Genomic DNA, 27,717 nt, shown 5'->3' with positions numbered 1-27,717 from the left:
CCAGGGAAGGTCTTGTTGGGGTTTGGATCCTCGAACTAGGTCCCATAAGTTTTGTAATTCTCAAACCTCATATAGTTAGACCCATCAAAGCGAGTCTTGTCAATGAAAGCATTCTTTGCATAGAATGAAGAACTTTGAGGTCACAAATAAGAGGGGTAGGTGGGAAGGTAGGAATAGAGCTTGGGATACCAAAAGTTGCCAAGGGAGGAGGCATTGAAACCCAAGACGCTTGCCCAACTATAGGTTGAGGCACCGGAACATAGTAAGAAGCTCCACTAGGTAAGGATATAGATGCAAATTGTGGTACTAATTGGCAACAATAGAGGGTGGATATGCTTGGGTAGGTAACCCTTGCAAATAAAACCATTAAGGATGGGTGGTAGAGTTGATGAATGCTGCCAAAGCAATAATAGATGCCATGAAGCCTTGAAGAAATCCTGATCGGAGTATACTTACCGTGTCAAAGCTTCCTATTAGACATAGAAGTGAGGCATGGTTAATATAGATATCTTTCATACAAGGCCTATATGATGTTAGTAGTCATGCGTCTCCTGCACAATCATCTCTTGCCTGTGAACCTTAGTTTGAGCTAGATGGGGACATTAGGAGCATCCATTTCTTTTTAGTCGGGGTTTTAGGTGTGTTCACACTGGCTGGTTACTTTCCAGCTCAGTGCATTTCTTTCTTAGTGGGTCTAGACTGTGTTCACATTGGCTAGGATAAGGCAACCAGCATTTATGATAGCAATCAACATTTGGTTGATTATTTTATTGCTGTTGATTAGTCGGCCAGCATTTTTGGCTCCTACAAGCAGCAATTGGCCAGTTTTGGCATATTTCTGCTATTTATAGTTGTGTCCCGCTTGGCTGGTCATTATCTTCTATAGGTTTCAGCACAGTTTGACATTCATGGACTCTATTCCGTCTTTTGGTGCTGCCTTCTGTTATCAGCCTGATCGAGTGTCCTCATTGATGCCTTGGGCTGTATGCATAGTGCCATTGCACGCATTTACACGTATGTTGCAGGCAGAGAGCAAGGAGAGACACACACACACACACACACACACACACACACACACACACACACATATATATATATATATATATATATATATATATATATATATATATATATATATATATATATAGAGAGAGAGAGAGAGAGAGAGAGAGAGAGAGAGAGAGAGAGAGAGAGACTATTGTGCATTTTACGAAAAAAAAGAAAAAGAGACTATTGTGCATATGTGTAGGAATTATTTTCTAGACCTTCTTGGTTCTACTCCTTCACCTTCTGACCAAATTACTCATGCCCGCTCAGTTTTCTATGATTTGGTTCGCAATCAGGTTCTACATGATATGCAAACTACTTTGGAGACAGATATTACTGAGGCGGAGGTTATGGATGTTTTGTTACACTTGTCCAAGGATAAAAGTCCCGGTTGGGATGGTCTCACCAATGAATTCTTTGAGGTTTGTGCTAACCAACTGGTGAAACCATTGACGACTATGTTTCAGCAGGTTTGGGAAACGGGGTTCATGCCTTTCTCATGGAAAGGACTTATCAAACTGCTTCCAAAAGTACCTTCGCCGTCTATGTTGAAACATTGGCGACCAATTTCTTTGATGGGTTCTATGTATAAAATCTTCTCCAAAGTGATGGCGAATCGGCTCCATAAGCATCTTCCTGCCATTGTGCATCCCCTTCAATATGGTTTCATTAAGGGCCGAAACATTCTGCATAATGTTTTAAATGTGCAAATGGCTATTGACTATGCAAGGCACTCTAATCAGGAGGTGATATTGATTCAATTGGACTTGGAAAAGGCTTTTGATTATCTAGATTGGTCTTTCATTGCAGAACTTATGTCTACTATGGGCTTTGGTACTCGGATGTCTCGTTTGATCTACACCATTAGTGCTGCAGCTTCTTCGTGAGTTATGCTGAATGGTGGTGTCACCGCGCCATTTCTCCTTGCACGCTCTGTGATACAGGGTTGCCCTTTGAGTCCACTCTTTTTTGCCCTTGCGACTCATCCGGTTCTTTCGATGTTATCTCATATGGCAGCTTCTACTCAGTTGGCTGGATTGTCTCTTCCTTTTGGACAGCACTTCATTAGTCAATCCTTGGCTGATGACAGCTTTATGATTTTGCGTGCGGACAAGGATAATCTTCGCAAAGCATTAGATGTTTGGACTCTCTTTGGTCATGCTTCTGGTCTTCATATCAATGCTTTGAAATCAGCCATGCTCAGTTGCACGGAGTCGGATTTGCAATCATTGGACTGGCAAGGAATGGTTATTCCCCGTGGTTCCATTGTCAGGCATCTTGGGTACCCTTTGGGTGTTGATGTCCGGCCAAAGCAACTATTAGAGTGGATTTCACACAAACTGACAGCTAAGTTTCTGTATTGGAAGTCACAGGCTTGGCCCTTCCATGTTCGCCTCAAAGTGGCTCAGACAATTATGTTGCCAATGCTCACATATTTCTTGCCATTGCTGCCTTGGACTACTACTACATTGAATGCTCTTACTTAGTACATTCGTTTCATGCTATGGAAGAAGGACTCCTTGCAGGCAGGCATTTCATGGATTTCTTGGTCATATGTATGTACCCCCAAACGCATGGGTGGTGGGGCTATTTTGGATGCCGAAACTCATATGCTGGCACTCCGTTGGTCTCTTTTTTGTGCCATGTGGTTGGATCATCACCCGTGGGTCTTTATAGCCCGTTATTTTCTTGAGGATCACGGGCTTGTGCATGGTAATACCAAATTCGGAGCTCTTGGTGGCATGTTCTTAATGCAGACTCTTGGTTTTCTGGTCCTTCATTATCCCTGCTTGCTCATTTGGTATGTTCCTGGAAATTGGTTCTCCAGAAGGCTCAGTGGCATCTAGCGAAGGACTGCTTAGCTACTAACTCTTTTCAACTGGAATTGTTGGTAGCCTCGCGATTACTTTCTTGGGAAGGCAAACATGAGCTCAGACCAAAATTTAACCGCATGGCACGTTTGGGCTTGACTTCAGTTGCAGATGCCACCCTTGCCAGTCGCAATGTGTTGATATCATTTCGTACAGCCAGGAGGCTTTTCAAGATCCCTCATGGATACCGTGATTTATGGGGACAGTTTTTGATGGTGATCCAGAGTAGACAACCCTTTCGTGCCCTTGCTTCGGATCGTCCTTGGTAGGATTGGGACCTTCCAGGCCGGCTGAATTTGGAAAAGGCCTCACTTAACTAGGTGTATCGTCTTCTGATTACAGATCATCAATGGCTGGTTACTAAAGCTAATATTGTATGGGGATTGCGTAAATCTCAGTCATGGTGGAAGGTAACTGTGATGGAGGGCTGGTTGAACAAGACCCCTTTCAAATGCAAGGTCTTTCTTTGGAGGGTGATGATTGGGGGTCTTCCTCTTGCTTCAGCCCTTTCCAAGCGTCGAATCTCCAACAGCAATTGTTTCTTTTGCACCACCAGTGTGGAATCGGCCCATCATCGTTTTATTTCTTGCCCTCTTGCTAAGAAAATCTGGTCACTCTTGTTAGCGGTTTGGCGAGCAGTGGTTGGTTTCTCGCTAAGCCCTTTTGATTGGGTTTTTGCGCGGCCCGAATACCCCACACCGGCAAAGTCGCATATGATGATCTTGTTTCACTTTCTTAGATACTGGGGCTGTTGGCACAATTGGACCATTCAGAATGCTTTTCTTTTTGATTCAGCCTCTAATGTCCGGGGGCATATTGCTAAGCTTAAAGGTCTCTTGCATTGGCAGATAGATCTCATTCGGCACTCTGACTTACTCCCTCGGGAGGACTTACTTCCCTGGCATATGGCAATTTCCTCTGCGTCTTTGCCACGACTTTTGTAACTCTTTTGTCATTTAGTACTTTATAAATATAACATCCATTACGGGGGGAGAGAGAGAGAGAGAGAGAGAGAGAGAGAGAGAGAGAGAGAGAGAGAGAGAGATGGATGTAGGCAGCTAGAGCCTCTCTTATATACTCTAGAGGGAGGATGAGCGATGTCTAGGGTGTAGATGGGTGGAGAGTTGATGTATGCTTCCAAAGCAATAATAGATGCCATGAAGGAAACTGGAATTTAGTATAGGTACCATGTCAAAGCTCCCTGTTAGACATAGAAAGGAGACATGGTCAATAGCGATTTTTTTCATACTACAGGGTTTAGATACTACAGGCAGGGACTAAGAAGAATCATGGGAGTAGACGATCATAGATTAGGATGTTGGGTAGGTGGCCACAAATTACTACATAACCTTCTTAGGATTCATGAATAGACCTTTTTTGCAAAGTGTAGACAGTCATAAATTCAAGGGAGGAGTTTTAGCTACCAAAGGGCTTAATTGCTTGTTAAGTTTTTCATCATGCTGAAGGGTTTTTGTAAGTGCGAAGCAATTTAAAATTTTTGCAATCTTGGAAAGCCTGAAAATGTATTTGTCTTTACTTTTAGAAGGCAGTTGATTCAACAAGGACTTGTAGCTGGTAGAGTTTTCGATTTCTTGTAAAGTTCTGTTGTTATGCTGATAAGGGTTTCCCAAGTTTGCAGCAGTTAATTTTGCATCCTCCTCCTTAAGGCCGAATTCTGGTATCAGCTTGAAAATGTCTCTTAACTTTTGTTCGGAGTTTGTCGATTATCTCTTGTTGGATTGCACAGTCCTTATGGTGCAAGTAGTTCCTGCAATGCGTCAGAAAATCTCTCTTAACTGTTGTTCAGAGTTTGTCAATCATCTCTTCTTTCAAGTGCAAAGTCCTTATGATGGAATTAATTCCTGCAATGTGTCAGTGTTTATATGCAACTCTATAATGCAGATTACAATGTGTGCTTTGCAGGTACCAGTGAGACAAGCTGCATTGCAACTTTTACAAGATGCGCTAGAGGGATCAGGTGGTGGGGGATCTGCATCAGCCTATTCAGAAGCATTGCGAGCTGTTTTAAGGATTGGAGCTGTTGATAAATCTTCAGTTGTCAGGACAGCAGCCGCTGGTTGCCTGAGGGCATGCGCTTTAGCTGGTGGGCCAGGCTTAGGAGCAGGAGGGCTTGAGAATTGTGCGGCTCTTTGTGTTAAGGTATTTTTACTCTCAGACTAAAGACCCTATTTGAAATAATATTTGAAAGTGCAAATGCATTTTTTGGTCGTCGATGCTTGAGTTGTTCATTATTCATTCTTGTTTTGGCTTACTAAATTAGGTTATAGGTGGGTTGATTGTCATGCATTAGAGGAGGAGGCAAACAGCCAGAGATCTTTGACATTCATCCTCTTCTTATAATAAGGAAATTTGTTGCCACAGGCACTGGAGGATCCTTCTCAGTCTGTAAGAGATGCATATGCTGCAGCTTTAGGATCTTTGCTTGCTCTCGGCCTAAATCCAGATGCCCAGGTAGTTCTTGTACTTTGGTGAATGATGCTAACTTTAACAAGCATGCGAGTATGTTTTATATGTTCTGCTGTTGTATTCACAGTCTTACTTCTGCCTTTCTTTGTACACATTACTTCCCCCCCCAGGATTGAACGCTCGGACCTAGTTTATAGCCTACTTTTCTGAGCAATTGTTTATACTTATTGTGAGATATTTGAAGTCAATGTTTAAATATAGCTGCTACCTATTGCTTTTCAACCCAGCTTATGGGGGTTCATGTTTATAACGACTCTTTATTTTCTATGTAGCCAAACTCTTTCTGTTTAACTTTTGGCAGTTTTCTGTTAAGTCCATGTTGTGTCAATGAAGTTGATTTACAAAGCAAAGTGGGTTCTGTCATTAACGAAATTTTTATAATGTGAAACTAGGAACTTTTTCCTTCCAATAATGCTTTATGCTTTCAGATACAACCACGGGGGAAGTCACAGGTAACACCTTCCAAAACCCTGGAGGGTGGTCTGCAAAAATATCTCGTTGGACCGTTTATGCGAGGTAAAATTGTTGTTAATAGGGACAATGCTAAAGTCATATTCTATACCCATATTCATCTTCTCAAATGGTGTATGTTGATGATTGAGTTTTCAATGGAAGGTCAGGAAAACGTTTAAATGGACATATTGAACAAGACGAGTGCACAATTTGATTGCATAACTTGAGGTTGAATCTTCAGACTGTCTCCTTTCAAGGGTCTAGATGTTAAGAGAATCAACATAGACGTGCATTTGAACAAAAATTCATTAAGGATTTTTTTCAAGGTTACTGATGCGCCAACAACCTATTTGGTACGTTGAGTCATCATATAGGTTTTTGCTTTTGCACACTAACTTGGTCTTTAGGTAGTCCCCATGATGGAGGGCCTTACATCAAGCAGACTTTTTTCTCTGTTATTGTCTGCTGTCTTGGGTTTATGGGCTTGCGATGCTGTTATACCTCGAGATTTGGGTGTAATGTTTAGGGGAATACTTGGTTGTTTAGCCAACATTGGAATGGACTAGTTTTCTGATGTACTTTCAGGTGCAACCAACTTTCTAGGTTTATTTTAACCGTCAGTCAATGAAAATTTTTTGGGGTACTCTCTTAAGTGTATGGAAATTACTTCAGAGTCTTGTGGAACTCAATCCATACCTTTGAATCCAGTTTTGACAAACTTATTAAGGTCAAATCTTTATTTAACTGCCAGTCGTTTTCTTCACAATGACAAAATCTTCTATTCACAACTTGTTCCCTAATACTATTAGAGATATCTTCTAAACCCAAATTGGATTCTTTTTAAAAATCAAATGCAAGGGCAAAAATTGTATTCTACATTCCTGACTATGGGGATAAATTTGAACTTGGGGGTGAAGCATCTTACTTCTTGAAAAAAACTCCTCAGTATGGTCTATGTAGCTTCAATGGCATGCTAAAGTTCTGTAGAAGCTAAACATGAGTTTGGCACTTGAGTGTTCTTGTCAAATTTCATGTTGAGTAGAAGATTGGAGACTTGAGTGTAATGGTTTATTTAAAACAAAAGAGCTTATGTAGCTCTGTATTAAGCAATGGCTAATCCCAATGTAAGTTGAAAGTCTTTAAGTATTTGGTACATTGGTGGTTCAAAACAAGACATGTCAATTTATAGCCCCATTCGGTGTGTTGACAGGTTTGGTGCTTGTCAATGGTCATTGATACTAATATGTGCTGTTTTGCATTTACCGGGATGTGCTTGCAGCCCTTTTTTGAGGCAACCATAATCATATTGGTGCCTTATTGCCTGACCTTGTGTTCTAGATGGATATTGGATACATTGGTCTGATGGGAACTCTGTTTTCACTACTGTTGTTAACAGTTGAGGCTTTATGACCTCATTTTGTTGGAACAGGACAGTTAGTGTTTTAAAACAAATCTAAACACTGGTTCTTTGTTTCTTTTTTCTAAGGGCAAAACATTTTAATTGCAGCAACTGGGCCTCTGTATCGTGATATTCGAGTGGGCTTAACCATGGCATGGGTCGCTTTCCTACAGGTAGGTGCTGGCCCTCGAGCAATTTTGAGCATGTAAATGCTGCTAGAAGAATTTATTGGACACAATTGTTGTGGAAAGAACTGATGGCTCTTACCCTATTTCTTTGAGCATGTGTTTTGCTGCTGCATTAGAAACTATCACAGGCTTTTGAGTGCTTGAATCAATTGACAAGTGTTTTAGGGGTTCATAGTTTGACATATCCTAGTGCATTTTGTCTATTCTGTGCTTGCCTTTTACTTTTTGTTTTGTGTATGCTGTGGTTTCCTTTTGCATCCTTAAGTCTCCATGCTTGGAAACATCGGGCATCTGTTTTGTAATTGTCAATGATATTGGGTAGCTTTTCTGTAATTTCTCATTCCACTCTGGGTCTATGCATTGGTCATTTCCACTCTGAAATGGCTTTGGATCTGCATGATATATGCATCAAGGGGCCTGATGGCTCATAAGAACATCCACTAGATCATGTGAATTTACAAACAGCAGAACCCACAAAAAGCACAGAGTATGTGCAGTCAGTTTGATAGTGATAGTTTTGGCATTTTGAATGGCTTTCCTCTTAAGGCACTGTTCACATTTGTTTCAAGTCACCTTTCCAAATAACAATGTGAAGTCTGTATCTTTCTTGCAGCTTGGTTGGAACTTGGAAATTTAAGAGTGGTAGCACTTGCTTTAGTCAGCCTATCCTTTTCAAAGTAGAATTTGAGGTGTTCATCTCACCTTTATGCAGAGGAGGGCCACCTTTGTCTGCAGTTCTGTCATGAATGATGATGGGATCTTTTAAAGATTATGTTCATGCATGAACAAGAGACAACCTGAAAATGCAGATGTAGGATGCTAGTCAAAACACCATCTGGAAGATCTGCAAGGTTATTGGCTGGTGGTAGGGCTTTTATGACCTGGGTAGATCTTTTACAAATAAACAGTTGAGATCTTCGCCAATCATGCTCATATTAAATCGGGGTCAGTGCATTCAAGCAGGAAGCTTAGCCAAGGGGTGATGTTGTAGATGGTGCACAACTAGTGATTTTGAGGGCTCTCATTGTTGGATATGCAGTGGCAAAATAGGCCAACTGTGATGCATATCATTTGATGGTGCAAGTTGGATAGTCACTTTTCACTTGGTTAATATGAAGGTTTAGTCTGTAGGAAGCTGTTAAATTATTTGTCCCAACGATTGAACTTGATGATTATGTACTTGGACAAAGCCTTACATATTCAAATGTAGAAGTATTGATATTTGTACATTTCACCTGTGGTATTTGAAAAGCACAAATCAGAATGATTTGACAACTCAGATTTGTCACGAGGTCTCAAATAGTTCATCCCAAATAAACATCCAAATTCTGTTATGCAAAGCACATATGTAGAGCTAATTTCTGTTATCTGATGGAATCTCAGCAAGTTCAGTGTGATAGCCTCATTTGAGCTTGCACAATACTGATTAATGTTTTTGTCATCTCAAGCAATTTCAAGATGGTAATATCTTTTACAAATTTTCAGGGAATGCATCTGACTTATGGCCATAGTGATATGGAGTTACAAAACTATACCTCTGAAAGCCTCATTTGAGCTTTCATAATACTGATTAATGTTTTTGTCATCTCAAGCAATTTCAAGATGGTAATACCTTTTACAAATTTTCAGGGAATGCATCTGACTTATGGCCATAGTGATATGGAGTTACAAAACTATGCCTTACAGGCAATGGGAATGCTGACTTTCAACTCCAAGTCGCAAATAGATGCTCACTCTCAGGTGACACAGCTTGTGACATGTTTGGTGGCAATTTCATGCTTACTGTTCTCGTTTAGCTAGTACAATGAAGCAAAAGAGATTGTTCGTTGAAGTCTGATCGTGATAGGTAGAACAATCAATAGATTGTGTCCCTGCAAGCATTTTACGATAATCCATCACCTTGTTGAACTGAAACAAGAATATTATCTGTGGTATCTGTTTTCAACAGGCATGTGTACTCTACATTCTTCGTGTAGGTGTTGTGGAACAGATGAGTGAGGCAACTCAGAAGGAGTTTTTAGTTCTTCTGACAAAGCAGGCAAGCTCATTCTGACTTTCAGTTAAGTCACATGTGACTTGCGTATATGAAAGTCTAGGTTTCTTTTTTGACGATGCAAATGCATTTTACGAATGGAAACTAACATTTCATGTGTTTCTTTTAATCATGAATGCGAAGCATGAATTCTAAATGATTGTTCATGCACTGAACTAGTTTAAAAGCTATTATTTTATGTGAAATAATGTGAAGGACTTATCATTTTATGTGCGTAAAAACTATCATTTCATGCCTATAATCTTATGCGAATTCCATACTCTACCGTTTCATGCATGCACTTAGTGCTTGGAAAAGAAATAGTGGATGCTGCAATGTTCTTGCATCCACAGGGTAAAGATCACACTCAGTCAATTTGTACCAGTTTGATTTCTTGTCCCTTTTTTGACATTTGTGGACACAAATCAAGTGGACAGTTACTGCTTTGTTCCTCACACCTGATTTCAGTTGTGCTCATGTGAATGTAATGTTAGTACTCTTGTTATTGTTGATTTGAACTATCCTTTGTAAATACACAGCTGTTTCAAGTATCATGTATGTAATAGATTCCCATATTCAAGTTGATTTGGTAGCCCAACAAGATTATAGAGTATATCCTCATTATTAAACCATGGGTGTTCTTGTAAGATCTTGGTTAGACTTAGCATTGCTGTAACTGTGAACGTACTTCTGGACTATCAAGAAAAGCATCATGAACGAGAGCATGTGGAGATTGTGGGAGGGTGAGGAGCAACAAAATGCCTTCCATTAAGCGTCCTTGACACATTTTCCATGTACCATGTGCACATTAGTAAGCTTGTCTATAAATCTGAGTTGAGGGTCGGTAGCAAGAGCAATCTCACCACATATTGGGATACAGTTGCTTTGTTGTATGGAACGCTGGTCCTTGTGGAGTGGGAGCCTGGCCCGACACTCTGTTCTAGCCTAGCAGGAGAGCCTATCTTAGCTCTATAGTTGGGAGTTCAGCCTGATATCCATTCCTCTATGTTTTCTATGCTATACTTGTGTGATGTGTGGCTCATCATGTGTGCAGACTGGATCTCTTAAGGGTTCACATCCGTGGATATCCAGGAGGGGTGCCTGCAGCATTAGTCACTGGTTTGACGTGGCCAGTGCCCATCCTAGATTTCAGGATGGAATGGGGTGGGATAAACACAACTGTTTCCAAAACTTATGTCTCCATATGTGCCAGATTTCCAAGTTTGAAGATGAGGGACTTCACATGTGCTGTGCAGTAACCTGTGATGCACCAGCCAGTGCTTTGCTATTGCTGATTGTTATGTTTTACTTATTTATTGTGTTCAAACCCTCTAAATTTTTAAAGGTATGGAACTAACATGTCTTGTACGATGCTTTATTTCCTTGCAGAAAATTTACTGCAAACATCTGTATTAATTTTCTATTCCTACATATTGTAGCTTTCTGTAGCGGATACAAGCTCTTCCATGCTGGTTGTCATCTTAAGGACTATATCACATCTTCTGGGCATACTTGGAGAGGTGTTGACCCTTTGTCCTTTTCTCTTTTTTTAATGTTGCAGTTTTTTGGCATGATTGACAAAATGTATAATGTATTAAAATTGTTAAATCCACCATGCATTCTTTGTTTATCATGAAAATTGGGGTCTTCGTCTGCTTTCTCCATCAGTCTTTTATTATGTTTGATATTCTCAGCTAGTTGACATCAGCAATAAATCATTCTTGTCGTAATAACTGATCAATGACGGTATGTTATGAGCTTTAGCATAGAATTCTACTTATCCAGTTATCCTCACAGTAATGCAACCAGTCTGATGTTATCTTTTAGCTGAATATGGTTGTCAAATTGGAAGAGAGAAGCACAGATCTTTCATTCACATTAACAAAATCTACATAATCAATTGGCGCATCATTCACAAGGTCTATGAAATTGTAAAGCCAAATGATCAATTTATGGTGACATATTTCCATCTATTGGGCTAATTAGGTACCATCTACTGCTCGAGAGGCTCTTGAGAATTGTTTAGTGGTGGCTCTCTCGATTTCAACAATGGCGGTATAGTTTTACCATTTTCTTGTCTGGATTACTTTTTGAGCCTGTAAAAGAGAAACATCTAGAAAACATCATATCACATTGAAAAGCATAACTTTATTTTGATCATGGTTTCATTATTACGTGAATATTTTGACAGGTGCGTGTAGAGACTGCATTGACAATCCGAGCACTTGCGGAAGTGGATTCTTCATGTGCAAATAGCATGATGTCATTTGGTGTTACAACTTTACGGGCATTGCGGGAGACAGTGGTAATTGAAAAGGTAAAACATTTAATGAGATTTAAGCTTTTGTTTAGATGTTGTTAATGTTGGGATAATTAAAATCGTTCATCTACATAATATATGCTAGACTCCTGTTATTCACATGAGCATCATCTCCTCTTTTCGTCACCTATTGCTCTCCCTTTCTGCTTGATCCTTGCGATCTCACTTCTGGATCAATGCGGTCTAGTTGCTTCAAACCATGAGAGGGCATGCATGCAGGAGATTCTTTCTGGGCTAAGGCAGGATACAAACTTAATAAGACTTTACAGAATACTCTGAGCGCCAAACAGTAGAGGCTGGGGATGAGGTGTTCGATAACGATTGATGATTGGGACAAGTAGCCACAAATTATGGTACTTTGTTGCTAGGCTTCACACCCTTATCCCTGCATATGTGGAAGCATAGATACACTGTGCCAAAGCACCAAGAGAGTAACTGTAGACAGCATACGAGCTGTGTGTTTTCAGATATGACTTTGCATGATGGTAAGATCTGAGGTAGGCTATGCAGACCTATGGAATATATAAATAAGAGAAAGCAATCACAAATGCACTCCAGTCAGTTGTATATGAACTGAAGTGATTTGAAGGGCGAGATGCATCTAAATATTTGAGAGTTTATGTGGAGAAATGGGAGCTTATTGGAATTCTTGTAGTTTTGATGAGTCAATATTTTTTGTACGGGTTGTAGTCCCAGAGATCAGATCGTGTGTAAATAAGAGACATTCTGGGAGAACATGTATCAACTTGGGATAATTTAAAAAAGTGCTCAAGGATGAATACTCCATGGAAGATGTGGGGTAGGTGACAAAAAGAACTTTCTTGGGATGGATTGCTAAGCTCAATAAGGGTTTATGAGTAAAAGCGGAAAGTAGAGGCTACAAATGACAACGAGAGTTTGCTGAAAATAACAAGTCTTGAGAGCAAAATGACAAGTTTAGGAATACTTGCTCTTCAAAATGACACATAGCCTATTCTAGATGTCACATGTCACTTTTCAAGAGAAAGAAGCTTTTAAACCTTCTATTATAAAATTCTCTTAAATGATTAAGAATTTGAGATAGCCACTGAAAACAATTATTCCTTGTGAAATTCCGGAGCCTTTGTTGCGAATAGAGTTTTCATTTGAATAACTTTCAAAACTAGTAGTCTTCTAAATTTTAGAAGTCACCAAATTTGGATTAAGGAGAGCTTAATTATAAGGTTCAGTGGTCCATGGTTTGTTTCTTTGATCATGAGCATCTGGTTTCACTTTTTGAAGCTACTCATTATGCGGACTTCTAGTCAATGTGACCACCCGACTGAAAAAGTCTTAGTCATCGGGTTTCTAGTCAATCTGATTGTCCAACTAAACTTTTGATTTCTGTAAACATATTATTAATGACAATCCAAGCATAATTATAGGGCATTCTAGCCATTGGCCACGCTTGAATAGAAAGATGAACATTTAAACATATTTTGAAATACTCAAATAATACAAATCGCCTTTCAATTTATATGAGCATCAAAATAATTTGAATCATTGAGTCAATACATCTTAATGACAGTTGATATGCAAAAGGTTGGTTACAGTAGTACTATCTTTTAGCTTGGATTACCTCATACAGTGTAAATGATCGAATAACATAGCATGCTTGCAACTATAATATTAACTTATTTTCGAGGCTTAACACTTCAAGAAAAATAGATAGAATAAATACTTGGAGCTGAATATAATAATTGTTTAGAAAATTACAACGATGAATATATAAGAGAAAGTGAGATAAATTTAGGTTTGAAGATGGACAACCCAAATACACAATGTATGAGATGAGATCCTTGTTATTTTCCTTGATAGCTCATCTAGAAAAGTGTATTAGAGCTAGCTATTGATGAATAGTCACAAGTTATGGTGAATTCACATAGTGATTTGAAGATGGACAACCCAAATACACAATGTATGAGATGAGATCCTTGTCATTTTCCTTGATAGCTCATCTAGAAAAGTGTATTAGAGCTAGCCATTGATGAATAGTCACAAGTTATGGTGAATTCACATAGTGATTTAGAGAAAAGATAGTACACACTTTCATTTGTCTGACCTAATTGGACGATTGCGATAAAAACTCAAGCATATTAGAGCCAAATTCGTGCATAGAAGCGATCAATGTTTTGAAATGTGGGCTAGATTTGCAAAAATTGACAGTTACAATCAATAAGATGGTATGATCAAGAAATGAGTGTACAATGTGCGTATGTAGGATGGAAGCTTGAGTGCACATATCTTTGTATAGAAAACTTGTATGAAGATTTTAACACTATTTTTATAATATACTCATAAAAAGCTTTCACATGACACCCATATTGAAAGGTCGCTAAATTTTAGGAGCCTTGGATTGATGAAAAAATACTAGTTCTAAAAAATAGAGATGACATAGTGGTACTTACTAGATTTCGATGTTTTCATCTTTTATAGTACTTTATTAAAAAAAAAGGGCATAAAGAAGAGACAAGTGTCATGACACTTGTTATAGAAGCTTCGAAGTATCCTACCACTTTGTGACAACTCATGATATGTAGTTGGATACGTGTCTTGTGCTACTTCACTTTCGCTTTTTGTACTAGCTCTCCTCTTTCTTTTATAACGAAGCTTGTTTTTTCTCATTCTACATTAGTTTTCTTGGCTATAAGCTCTAATACACTAGTTGAAGATAGTGTAAAGTTGGTCCCATCCATCTCTATCATCATTAGATATTTTCATATTCCCTCTTTTTTTGCTGTTATTTTATGGGTCAATAGACCTCCAAGTTCATTACAATACCACCTTCTTGAGTTATTGTTCTATTTCAAGAACAAGAAGTAAGACATATCAATGTATTTCTGATCAACAATGGAGAACGGCAGATTTTTTATCTTTCTAGTCTTATCTTGTAAATAAGTTGGTTGTTTTATTACATAATAAGTGATGCATGTTTACATATTCATCTTTACGTGATTTTTTGTGTGAGAAATTTTTTTGCTCACTCTTATGTTGATTGTGATTGAGATATTCCACATGCTATCAGAGCATACCCGTTATTTTTGATACTTCTGGGAATCTTTACTACTCTAATAGGTGCTTTTTGTGCATTTAAGTATCTTCTAGACTAGTGACTTGACGAGTCTATACTAGTTTCAACAAAACAAGTGTGGGAATACTTCGTTGGTACCATTGATGGCCAATTCAACATGGGTTGTTTAATGTTGAGCGTATTTGACCGTGAAATGGGAGATTCCTCTCTCTTTTTGTGTATTGGAAGTGGGAAGTCCTTGCACAAAGCTTTGTATAATTGGTGTGAGGGCCCAACATTGAATTGCTATGGATTTTTTATCTATTTGTGTGGAGCATAAATGGGACTTATTAGGTGCATTTTGATGGTGTGCTGTTGTAGGGATTCTTGAAATGATATAAATGGATGAAGAGTCTTAATCATTCAGCTCAATCCAAGTCCCTTACCGATGATTTTAGTTATAATCAACCTGGGAGTGAGCATAAGTACTTCTCACCCTCAAACGATCTTGTGAGGGATGTATATGCATACATGCATTACACACATAAACAAAGTATACAATAAGAGTAACTTATTTCTTTATAAGATGAGAGAAAAAGAGAGAAAAATCATCGTTTTATCATTGCTGATTAGCAACACATTGAGATGGTTTTCTTCTTATCAAGAAAAAGGTTTCATAATAAATTTACTGGTTGCTGTTCTTCAAAACAAGAACAAAAGCAGAGAGATATGGAGGTATTTGATGATGATGGAGATGGATGGGTCAACTTTAGGCTATCTTCAACTGCTCTCTGTGATTTACAGCAAGAATAATTAATGTGCAACAAGAGCAATTGAGCTTTCACTTATAGAAAAAAGAGAGACCTAATGGAAAGAGAGAAGGTGGAGTACCTCAAGACAAGTGTCCAATCATATGCCATGAGGTGTGACAAGTGATAGGACATTTGGAAGCTTATGTAATAAGTGTCTTGAATACTTGTCTTTGCTTTATGGTCTTCCTTTTTGGGGTGAGAATAGTCAAGAATAGAAATAATTAAATTTAGTAAACACTGCTAGAATACATAACCTATTATTTTGAGAATATTATCTCTATGTTTTAGAAGTATCACTTTTTGGTTAATTTGAGGCTTCTAAAATTTAGGGGTTTACCATAACTTGTGATCATTCATCAGTGCCAACTCTAGTAAACTTTTATAGATATCTAGTAATTACAAAGGAAGTAAATTTAATAAATAATTGTGTATGAAAGCATATTAAAAAGAATGTTAGTCTTTTTCTAGTGTGATGGGATGGCCCTTCGGCTTTTATTTAGCTATCCTGAACTAAAAAGTTTCTTCATATAATTGAAGAATGTCTAAATCATCTTACATAAAATTTTTATTAACCCATTGTGTTTCTATTCAAGAAACATTTTTTGTGTCAGAAGGCAACTTATTGTGGTTTGGTCCTTCTGAAATAAAATCTTTTTAAGTTTCAAGGATTGTTTTGCTTCTTCTACTTGTAGGGAATTTTCAGTAATAGGTTTCTCTGGTTTTAGTCCAATGTAAGGCTAAAGCAAACCTATATGGAAAGCATTGTGCATTTTTCAAAGAGTAGATAGCTCAAGTCAATAAGGAACTTTATTTATCTTGTTAGTTACTTTGAAGGGTCCAAAGTATCTACTAGAGATACTGGAGGCTTTGGAAAAGATGAACTTTGATTGAAATATTATTTTAGTCCACTTTTATTAAATTTCAGCAAGACATGTTGACCATTTTTTAAAGCTAAACTTTTTGGTTTTTCTCCTTGTTTTTTTTATCGTTCTTGGGTAACTTTGACAGTGGCTCAAACTCGATCCATTGTTCTTTAAAAATTTGTAGTAAAGTTATAAGCAATAAAACTCTTGTATTTAGTGCGAGTCATAGTGATAAGTGACATAGAATGGAACATGGGATGGAAGGAAGCTACCATCCCTTCAATCTTGAAGTAAAAAAACGATCATCACTTGTGACTATCGTGGGAATATTTGGAGAAGGAATCACTTCAACCTGTATTATGTCATTTGCAACTTTCCGTGTAGATGAGTGCATTGTATTATTGTAAACGAACTCCAACAATGAAAATTATTTCTCCCATTGTGATTTATGTTTGCTAACATAAGCTTTCAATATATTAAAAAGAGTAAGATTCATCACCTTTGTTTAGTTGCCCGTTTGAGGATAAAAGATGATGGGAACTTTAGAGAGATTTTTTAAATTTTAAATAAAGTATGCTAAAAGTTGTGAATTCGAATCTTTGTTTGAGATAATTGTAGACGGCATATCATATAGTCTCAATATATGTTAAATGAAAAGTCTTGTAACATGTAAGGATTTTAATGTTTTATTACATGCAATAAAATATGATTGTTTATTGAATCTATCAATTACGGCCCAAATCATATCATGGCCTGGAGATATTCTTGGAATACTTGAGTTCCATTGTTTTAAATTCTCATGGAGCATTAGGTATTAGAAGAGGTTGCAAAAATTTGGAGTCTTTTGCATGTTATACTTGGATGTTTGACATGCTAAGCAAACTTTAATGAAATTGCGTGTATCTCTTTCTAAAGTTGGCTAATAAAAGTAATATGCAATTGCACTTGAAGTGATTGCCCTTTCTCTATGTCATGACTCTTGTATAAGAAGGTTCATGAAATTCTTTAAGCAACTTTTGTTGAACAAAAAGAGTGACACAAAGGCGATTATTCATGAGAAGATAGCTATCTTTGATAGGATAATCTAGATGAGAATCTTCTTAGTGTAAATTGGTCCAAATTGATGCAAAATTAACATCTCATTCCCAAGTATTCCTTATTACTTGGAAATCTTTATGACGAGCTACTATAATAGTTGCAATGCCCTCAACAAAATACCAATCCGAGACTTGATTTTGTTGAGGGCTTGGTATTTTTAGTGGTTCTTCGTAGTTGCAATGGCCTCAACTTGGAAATCTTTATATTGAGCCATGATCCATACTTGTTTTGAATAAGAAGAACTAATGAATAGAATGATAAGCTACTTGGCCTTAATTAGCCCATGGTTAAGTAGATCTTCTAGTTGCTTTCTGGGCGATTCATATGTTATGATGCTATATTAGGAGAATTGCCTAAAATAATCTTACTATGGTGGTCTTCTGGTCTTTTTGGGAAAAATTAATAAGGAAGATATTTCAAAAAACAATCTTTATACTTTTCCAAGAGTTTAAGTTACTCTTGGTTTTTAACATTCATATTTTCTTTTACAACATTGATAAAAGGCCAACATTGAATACAATCCTTAATTGTTTTGGAAACTTGCATATGGCTTACCATAGGTATAGTATCTCTAGTTAGTTCAGCTTGATTCTTGTAGTTTTTGCCTTTGTTAGTGAATTGTATCTTCTTTTTCTGAGAAAAGATGACTTAGTCTACTATATAGTTTTAGGATATACCGAGAATTACGTCATAATTATAAAGATATACAATATAGAAGATATTTTTATCACTGTAGCCTTTGATTTGAAATTTGAGTTTGCTAATGCAAGATATTATGGTCTTTATTGTGTGACCTTCATTGGGATTTTAAGTCTTGCAAACTTCTAGTGGAGTCTCCATCTCTTTATTCTTTACTTCAAGCTTTTTAGGCAAACTCAAAGAAAATGATGTTTCTATCCACCCGAAGGTCCATCGAGAATAGTGCTTGCTTACCTTGCAATTGTCTCCAAGCTTTTAATAGTTTGCACATCTCACGAGTGTGATTTGTGTTTGTAACTACATCACCGATAACATTGATTGTCACTAGTGACTTGGGCGTGTTGTAAAAAATTTGTCCTTTGTTTGGACATTACTTTGCTATGTGGCATGTTTGCCCACATTTAAAGCACATCCATTCTTTCGTGTAACATTGCTTTTCTTCTTTAGAAAGTTGCTTGGCTTGTGGATATAGGATGGAGGAAAATTGAGGAACTTTTGGAGGTGCATAGGACTTCATTTGCATTTGATGCTGTGTTTGAGCCCTTCTTTGGGGCTGGATTCATGACTAGCCACTCTCTTCTTATCATTTTTTTGGAATAAATTGTTGCCATTATGCTCCATTTTCCATGTCTTAGTATGATTGATGAGTTTCCTGAGACTAGAACAATAATAATGATTAAGAGTAGTACGATGTTTAAAATGCAAACCTCCTTGAAATTTCCTAAGATTTTCAAAGCTGCTGATTTTCTTGAAATGTCGGACCTTCAAAAGTAGCCTCTTTATGTAGTCATCAAGTGACTCATTTTTGCTTTGCCAAAGTCAATCCCATTTAGTTTTAACATCTCTTTTGATATGAATAGGAAGAAATGGTGTTTGTATCATGCAAGCAAAGAACCATGCTTTTTTGGGGCTGCATGATCATGTTTCAGCCCCATCCACCTTTATACTTGTTATGATCATATATGATTTGAAATTGATGAATAAACTTAAAAGAAGGTTAAGATTTCATAAATCAATCCATCTTTATACTTTTCATGACCATATAAGATTTGAAATTGATGGATAAGCTTAGAAGAAGATCAAGATTTTATAAACCATAATACATACTTAATTTGATTTTCTTTTGAAGTTGAGATAGTGATATCATAGTTGCACTTGTGCTACGTACGAACTAGTTCGTTTCGTACTGTACGGTACGTATCTGTATCATTTCCTACCAAAAAAACAAGCTATTTTGGCCTCTGAAGACCAGAACATACAATATCTTCCAACTCCTAAGCCTTATGTTTATTATCATAATTCCAAGTCTTTATCTCACACACACACACACACACACACACACACACACTCTCTCTCTCTCTCTCTCTCTCTCCCAACTTCCAAGATGAGTATGCAATTCCAAGAGCATCCCTTCCCTCCTCCTCTCTCTCTCTCTCACACACACACACATACACACACACAAGAATGAAGAGCCTGTTTGTCCATCCACCCTAAACTTTGCTTTGTTCTTTGATGTATTACATATACACTCCCATCTGTCTTCTAGTAGCGCATTGGGCATGTTGTGCATGAGATTTTTCCTTGTTATCCTCATGTATTCATCCTATTAACTCAAGTGACATTGCTATTTTAGCTCTAAACATGTGTTCTACTATCTATAATCCAAAATATAAAGTTTTTTTTTTGTACTAATATCGTACCGTACCTAATAAAACCATAAGGTACCAAGTAGTACTGTATTTTATCATACCATACCGTATAGTACCTTTCGTACCTGACAACCCTGAGTGATATGGTCTTCTTACATTTTATGAAACTTGGATGAATTTTTTGAAACCGTTTCATAATTGCCTTTTTGAAACTGCTAGTAACTATGTGACTCTGCCTTAGAACAAAAAAGATGCTTTGAAGAAGAGGATGGGATTTGATGGGATCTCTTTATTTGTCTTGAAGTAGAATGGGGCCCTTAATTTATTCCACTACACATCTTGAAAGTCTCCTTGAAGTAGATGGATCTTCTTTTTTAAACTCCTTGGTCTTAGCAACTCTTTCTAGTTTGAGAAGGTGCTCATGAGTATTATTCTGATTCTTCTCTCTAAGGCTTTGAATGGCTCAAACAATAACACTTGACTCTTTCATTAAAACTCAGAAAAGTATGCTAAATCACTCAATGCAAGGGTTAAAAACAAAAAAAATATTTAGTTGTAAACACTGCCAATGCTGAGGCGACGACCGAGCCAAAGCTCTCATATTGATATAAATGCCCTAGAAAATATAATACGCTCCCGACTATGATATTTACTTATTTTCAAGGCTTAACAGTTTGAGAAAAATGAAAAAAACAAATACTTGAAGCTGAATATGAGAATTATTTAGAAAAGTATGGCCATGGGAACATAACAGAAACAAACAAAAATTGAGGGTTGAAAATGGCAATCTAAATCCCCCACGCGAGCCCACCATCGCTTAACCCAGGTCCCCTAGAGATAAGCTCAATTAGAATCAGTTTGAAAGTGAGGAGGAGAAGCTTTCACTCTCATAATATCATGGGAAAGATGTACATACACACATGCATAAACTAACTATGGAATAAAAACAACTAATTCTTGTATAAGATGAGAGTAGCAAGACAGAGAAATTAGCCTTTCTCTATTGTTGATCGGTAGTATATCGATCAAGCTTTTTTCTTCTTCTTGAAATGGAAGAAGAGCTCGAGAAGGAGGTGTTGTAATGAATTGATAGGTTTACTGTTCTATATTTAGTAGTGAAAGAAGAGGGAATATAGAGATATTTGATGATGATGGTGGAGATGGTTGGGACTAACTTTGGACGATCTTCAGTTGTTGTACATGAGTTTACAACAATAAAATTTGATGTACAATGAGAGGAAATGAGTTTTTTTAATGTTAGAAGTGGGAGACTTAGTGTAAAGAGAAAAAATGGATTAGCACAAGACAAAGTGTTTAACCACATGTCATAAGGTGTGACAAGTGATGGGACAATTGGAAGCTTGTGTGTTACTTGTTTGACACTTATCTCTTCTCTCTAGTCTTTTTTTTTGGGTTAAGAACCGTCAAGAATAGAAACACAACTAAATATAGTAACTAGAACACATAATTTACTATTTTTAGAGTTCTATCTCTATTTTTTAGGTCTAGCTTTTTTAGGCCAATCCGAGACTCCTAATATTTATGGATCCTTTAAAATTCAAGGAGCCTCCCAATATGGATATCTCATGAAAGCTCTTTTTGAGTATATTATAAAATCGTGTTGGGAATTTCATATGAGTTTCCTATACAAAGATATGTGTATTCTAAACATTTAGTCTACATATGCACATTGTACAAACTTTTCATGTTCATGCCATCTTATTGAGAGTAACTATCTATGTAGATGGATGTAGCTAACATTCCAAGGCATTAGTCCTTTTTGTGTGTGAGTCTGGTCTTGATATGCTTGACTTCCAGTCGCGCAGGTTCCCAATTGGGTCATATAGATTGATGTATGCAATGTCTTTCTTCTAAACCACTTGGGGGACCCTACCCACTTTACCCCCCCCCCCCCCCCCCCCAAAAGGGTACTCAAGCCAATGTTACGTACATGGACATGATAGATGAGGTAGCAGTGACGAAACAAACTAAATTCTTACAAGAGACAAGAGTGTGGATCATAGATGAGCTGACTCATCTCCAATTCAAAAATTGACTGGTAGAATTAGCCAAAGTTAGAGAGGCAAGAAGGAACAGAAAATGGGTGGTATATAGAGGAGGAAAAGTAGTTATTAGAGATTTCGGCACTCCACCTCGCTGGAAGTAAACTTTCTTGTGATGTATTATAGCTATTCTTTAGACTTGTAATGAAACCCAATGTTCATAAACAAAGCTTTCATGAGTCATGAGAGCTTAAGAGTTTAGTCTTTTTTCATATTTCCTTGTAAATTTTATGTGCCCGCATGACATTGATGGCCCAAGTGGAATGCAATGAATTATTTGATCTGTCCTATAGCTCAAAATTGGCCTGCAAAGGATGCTAAACAGATCTCTCTCTGTCTCTCAAGTGCGCATGCCTGCATGAGACTCTCTTGAGCCTTGAGTCTTGATATTGACACTTGTATTGGGGGTTGGTCCTTTTTCAATATGTATTTCAGGTTGCCTACATGTAGGGCTCAAGCCCTATATGATTCAGCTCCTTTTAATGTAATATGTACTCATTTTGTAGCATTATGGGGTCTTAATATATGGTCCACCGTTCATTTTGTTTTTATTAGTGCAGTATGATTTCTAAAGTGATGCTTCTAGAGTGTCCTTGAATATTTGTGAAGTGTTGAGCATAGAGTTATAAAAATCTCCTAAATTTAACTATATTTTAATGTCCCATTCCCTCCCCATTTCTGAAATTGGGCCTTCCCACTCCTATGCTGTTTCCCTGTTCCTATGCTGGTTTCCTATTCCCTGTTCCTGGTAGCTATGAGTAGAGCTCCTGCAGAGTGGCGAGCTTGAGAGATTCTCCTTCTCTGTTTTATTTTCTGTTATCATTTTATGGATTTATGCATTTTTAAATGTGTTTCTGCTGAGGGGTTTCATAGAATATACTTTTCCTTGGGAAACAATGATGCAGGCTGGATGACATGGTTTGATTCATTGATAAGCAAGGTATTACACCAGTTTCCATGATTGCATGTCTGTGAGGATAACGTTCTTATTGAATAGATCCTATCTACTTGAGCGATGTTTAATGACATCCTGTATCCTGGACATTGAGTGCTGTGAGGATCTGACTTAAATAATTGAAACCTGCCATGATCTAGCATGCATTTCAGAAGCACTGTGTCTGGTAAGTAATGTAGATTTGGGAACTGCCTTCAGCTGCACTTAGGGCTTGATTGGTTTTCCTAGTTGTTCAATTTGTGATGCAGCAGCAAATTGGATTGGTACAAAGATATAAAAGTTTAATCTGATTCTTATGTTTGAGGGGGTCTTAGACAGGCTTGACGTCTAAACATTATACTTTTTTGGTGGTTGAAGTTCTTGCAATCAAGTGCATGCAAATCAATTGTGTTGGATTGAAGTTTGTGATGGTCAAAAGTTTCTCCATAATTTGCTCAGAGCTCTATATGTCATGAAGAATTCAGCTGCATCAATTAGTTCTTATGTCATAGTCTGTAGGAGATGTTCATGATACATACTTTGCTACATTTTTGATTGTCCTTACTCACAAAGTAAGGTTATTATCACTCTGTGGTAAATTGGAAGCAAAGTCCAAAACTGATCTAGAATGTGATTGAATAGGATTGCATCATGAAGCCTTGGTCCTTAAGTCTTTTGGATAGAGTTGACCTTGCATCTTCAATATTGCAAAAGCAGTTTATTCGAATTTTCACATTGCTCTTATTGGCCATGGTCATGCTCTATTTGAGGTGCTGCTTTGATTTCATCAATTGATTTGTTGGAAGTTGCGATGCTATGCTAGGCTAACCCATAAAGAGCTCTGGACATATTTTCTTGAGAACAAAATGGTGCCTTGTCCTATCCTTAATATTTGAGACTGTTTTTTAATTGTATCTTGTCTGACTCTGCAAAAAGAGTGTGTCATAGCAGGATCAGTGGTATTTTCTATTTGGTTTAAAAGTCTGAAATTTCTGTAAATATCTTCTATATTCCAGGGTGAACGACTTAGGGATGAACTTGATTCACTCCATGGACACGCATTAATGTTGGCAGCCTTGTCAGTTGCAGCTGCAAAACTACCCTTGGGTGTTCCTTCTAGGTGATTCCATTGTTTATGGAGAAGTCTTTTTTGCACGTATTTTTGAGGCATGTGTTGGTGCATGTAATGCATTTTTCTCTGTATTTAGAAGACATCCATGTGCAGTGCTTCTTTTAAGGGTTCTGTTGCTTATAATGTTTATTCCATCCTAAAAGGTAGCTTACCTTCCAATTGCATTTCTAATCTAGGTTACCTGCATCAATCCTGGAGCTTGCAAAGAGAATGGTTTCAGAGAATGGGAGTAATCCATTTTCTGCGGGTGTTGAGAAGGAAGCTGGATGGTTACTTGTTGGTGCTATTGTCTCTTCTCTAACTAAAGAGGTAAAGTCATGCTCTAGTGTTGGTGGGGAGAGAAAGGTAACCCCTTTGTGGGATAGACAACTGTAGATGCCTTGAACACCTTTTTTCTGCATGACTTGATTGGACATTGCAGAATTGATATTAGTCGTAATCTTCATGGTGATGACTTGTAAACTGGTAGCTGCCAACAGTTTCCTTTGTCTCTAATTTTGGAAGTTTTGATGGGAAGCCCACAATAAGACACACAATTGAATAGAGGGAGGGAGGAGGGAGCGAGGGAAAATGAGATCTAGCAGTAATACATCCTGTCCATGAACAATTCATAATGGAAAATAAAAATGGTGTCTGATCAAAATTAAGAAACTAGTCCAAGTACAAGTAAACTCATGGCTTGTGTATCATCACCTCAGGGGAGGAATTGTCACTTCAAAATGTTCCGCATCCTTCTTGTGCCTCTGTGAGTGCCAAAAGAAAAAAACAGCCACCACCACCAAAGTGCTGACACCTGCTTGTCATTCTTTTGCCTCCCTTCTACCCATTGCTATCACCACGCTTCTCCCCATTCTTCCTCCCTGCCTCTCTGTGCTAAGTAGCGAGTGTGTCACGAGGATGTTATTTACCTTTAGAGCTTTCTTTTGGCGGGTCAAGGACATTCATAGCATGAGTTGTGCTGAACATGAGTAGGTCCAAAACGAAATAGTTCATGTGTAAGTTTTTGCACTGATTTGCTTAATGCACTTTAAATGGGCCCCAATAAAAGTTTCACTTAATCAACTGAATTTGGACCTGGGCCAACGTTTTGGGTTGGGACACTTATATTTAATCTTCATGATAAATTTATTTATTTAATCGAATTACTGAGACAATGCAAGAAAAGCAAGATAAATGCATAAAATGCATAATAGCACGGCATTCTCCACACATGAAGGCTATATCTAGGCAGACCATGGCTGCCATTGACACATCCAATTGCCTCCTGCTGCTGGTCGTGGTGGCTGAGGTGCTGATCATGCTGTCAGCCATGTTGGTGATGCTGTCTGTCATGCTGGTGATGATGTTTTTCATCCAGGTGATGCTATTTTAGAGCAGGTGATGGCAATTACAGGGTAGGCGATGACTGTTTGGATGCAGATGATGCTGTCTGAGACTAGGTGATGTGATTTTGGAGTGGCTTGCATGGTTATGGAGCTTTTCGGGCTTTTGTGCTTTTCTGTTGTGATTTGTGGCATCTAGGAGAGGTCTGCTGTGACAGGTTAAGTCAGAAGGTGAATATTTGGCAAGATTTAATGTCAAACATATTTGTCTTCTTGTGCCTCTATGGAATCATAGCTGTTTTTCTCAGATTTGGTGTTCTTTGTCTTGGAGCAGCTAGAGATAGGTGTCAAAGCAGTGTAGATCCATGTGTAATAGTACCGGCTTGGCTTTTGAGGGTTGAGTTGGAAAGCCAAAGGCTTTTGGAGTTGTAACAATTGTATTCGGAATTTCCAAATGATAAAGAAATACTGCAAGGCGCGTCAGGCTTTGGCACCAATATTTGTTGGTTTCTAGGTGCATGAGAATCTAGCTCCATCGTTTGATTTGCAATTCTATTGATAAATTTTTGTACCAAAGATTAACTGCTTGCAAGCTTGATCTCATTGCCTTTGAGTCATTAAATGTTGGTTTTGGTGTGTTTATTGCTGCAGCTTCCCTCCTCTCACATTGTCATACATTGTTATGAGGACATGTATTTTTGAAACCTTACTTAACATGTGGATTAATTTTTAATCACATGGTTAAGTAATTGTTGCACATGTGAGGTGTAACTGGGATTATAATAAATTTACGAGCCTGGGATCTGAGGAAATCACGGCATGTCAAAGGCAAAAGTTGCTATAATTTATGTTGCACAGGTACTTGGTGGTATCTAGTGCGAGTTGTTGGCCTAGGTCATCCATTTGGCCATAAGTGTCAGTTGGTCACACTAGAGAAGTTGTGTTTAATGGTACCTAACGCAAATCTGATGATCAAAGATGGTGCAGAGACACTCGGGAATGCAAGTTGTGCAGCCAATTTAATTATTGACAAGTTTGATTATTTTTTAGGGCATCGAAAATAATTATTAGATTAATTATTAGTATTTAAAGATTAAAAATTAATATTTAATCGTGGATAATGCTGGAAAAACCATTTTGAAAAGGCTACCACTTATCAAAAATGCTTACCAAGACTGAAAAACGTCTTTGGAGGTTGGAGAGAGACATTTTTAATGTATTCAACCTGTAAGAGAGAGGGAGGAGATGTTGCTAGTCTGATTTGCAGCCATTGGAGGACCTTTTAAGGCAGCCAGGGGTAGGATAAGACTAATCAACAGCAGGCGATAGCATTTATAGGTTGTTGAGACAGGGTACCAGCAATTAATGATTGATTTTTTTTTAGTTCTTTGTGAAGAAAGTTTAAATTTTCTCTCTCCTCAGCATTCTCTCTCATCTCCCAGCCTTTCTACAGTCTTGCTTGGAAGATTAGAGCTTTGAGATCACTAGAGGTTGAGAAATTTCAAATTTCTCTGCTATCAATTCTAATTTGTAGAGTAAAAATTAGGATTTAGGAGCAATCTTGGGAAGCGTGCTAGAAATTGAAAGCTCCAAGACTTGGATTCAACAGGGTTGAAGTTTTTTTTAGTTAAATTCAAGTGGAGGGACCAACAAATCAGTGAATTTGGGGCATTTTTCATCTCCATCAAAGCGGGTGAAGGCCAATTAAATGCCTGAATCAAGGGGCAAATTATATTAAAGATTTATTGGTCATTTTGGATAACAAGGGTTGTTGGTCACTTATATGGTTCCTTGGTACTTTGGCTTCACAGTCCTTAGCTTTTGGCTTTGCAACTTCTTTGCTTAATACTTAGTCACTCTCTTATTTGCAAAACTAATGGTGGAGTTTGACCTCTTAGTGGATCATTTTTGTTGCTTGTTTAGGAATGTTCAACCAACCCTATTTGTAGATGTAGTGACTAGTGCAGGGTGCCAAAGTTTCATGTGGCAGCTTGATCGCATCCTTCCCTATACACCTATACTCAACTCTAGATAAACAATTAACATAGAAAGGAAATGGAATGCAAGATATGGGAAACCAATGGAAAATTCTAGTATATTGCTTGAAAGAAAGAAAGATACATAGACATGTCTCCGGGCTACAACTTTGTGGTACCAGACATGTGAGAGTTTACCATAGAGTGTGAAGATCACATTTTCACTACAAAGCTTGAAATCACATTTAGAGTTTTCCACTTGAGTATATTACTATCTCCATGTCATGAGGACATGTCTTTTTGAAACCTCAATTAATATGTGAATTAATTTTTAACCACATGGT

The 27,717-nt window shown here is 37.7% G+C and overlaps 1 protein-coding gene across 2 annotated transcripts in view; it reads left to right on the top strand.

The window, feature by feature from the left end:
- The window catches only part of SWEETIE (HEAT repeat-containing protein), a 255,929-nt gene that overhangs the window by 45,879 nt on the left and 182,333 nt on the right, over window positions 1-27,717 (top strand). For both annotated transcript variants that reach the window (XM_087694844.1, XM_087694845.1), the window contains exons 4-14: window positions 4,842-5,078; window positions 5,301-5,390; window positions 5,834-5,921; window positions 7,366-7,430; window positions 9,075-9,185; window positions 9,394-9,483; window positions 10,917-10,997; window positions 11,464-11,532; window positions 11,669-11,794; window positions 23,960-24,063; window positions 24,252-24,384. In XM_087694844.1, coding sequence (XP_087550970.1) covers window positions 4,842-5,078; window positions 5,301-5,390; window positions 5,834-5,921; window positions 7,366-7,430; window positions 9,075-9,185; window positions 9,394-9,483; window positions 10,917-10,997; window positions 11,464-11,532; window positions 11,669-11,794; window positions 23,960-24,063; window positions 24,252-24,384 — 1,194 coding nt within the window. The remainder of the gene's footprint in view (window positions 1-4,841; window positions 5,079-5,300; window positions 5,391-5,833; window positions 5,922-7,365; window positions 7,431-9,074; window positions 9,186-9,393; window positions 9,484-10,916; window positions 10,998-11,463; window positions 11,533-11,668; window positions 11,795-23,959; window positions 24,064-24,251; window positions 24,385-27,717) is intronic.

This window comes from Lygodium microphyllum, chromosome 15, assembly GCF_053477565.2.
Source record: "Lygodium microphyllum isolate KBCC chromosome 15, Lygodium_microphyllum_v1.1.10, whole genome shotgun sequence".
NCBI classification, from domain to species: Eukaryota; Viridiplantae; Streptophyta; class Polypodiopsida; order Schizaeales; family Lygodiaceae; genus Lygodium; species Lygodium microphyllum.
Note: the sequence above shows the minus strand (reverse complement) of the source record. Positions and strands in the feature narration are given on the sequence as shown.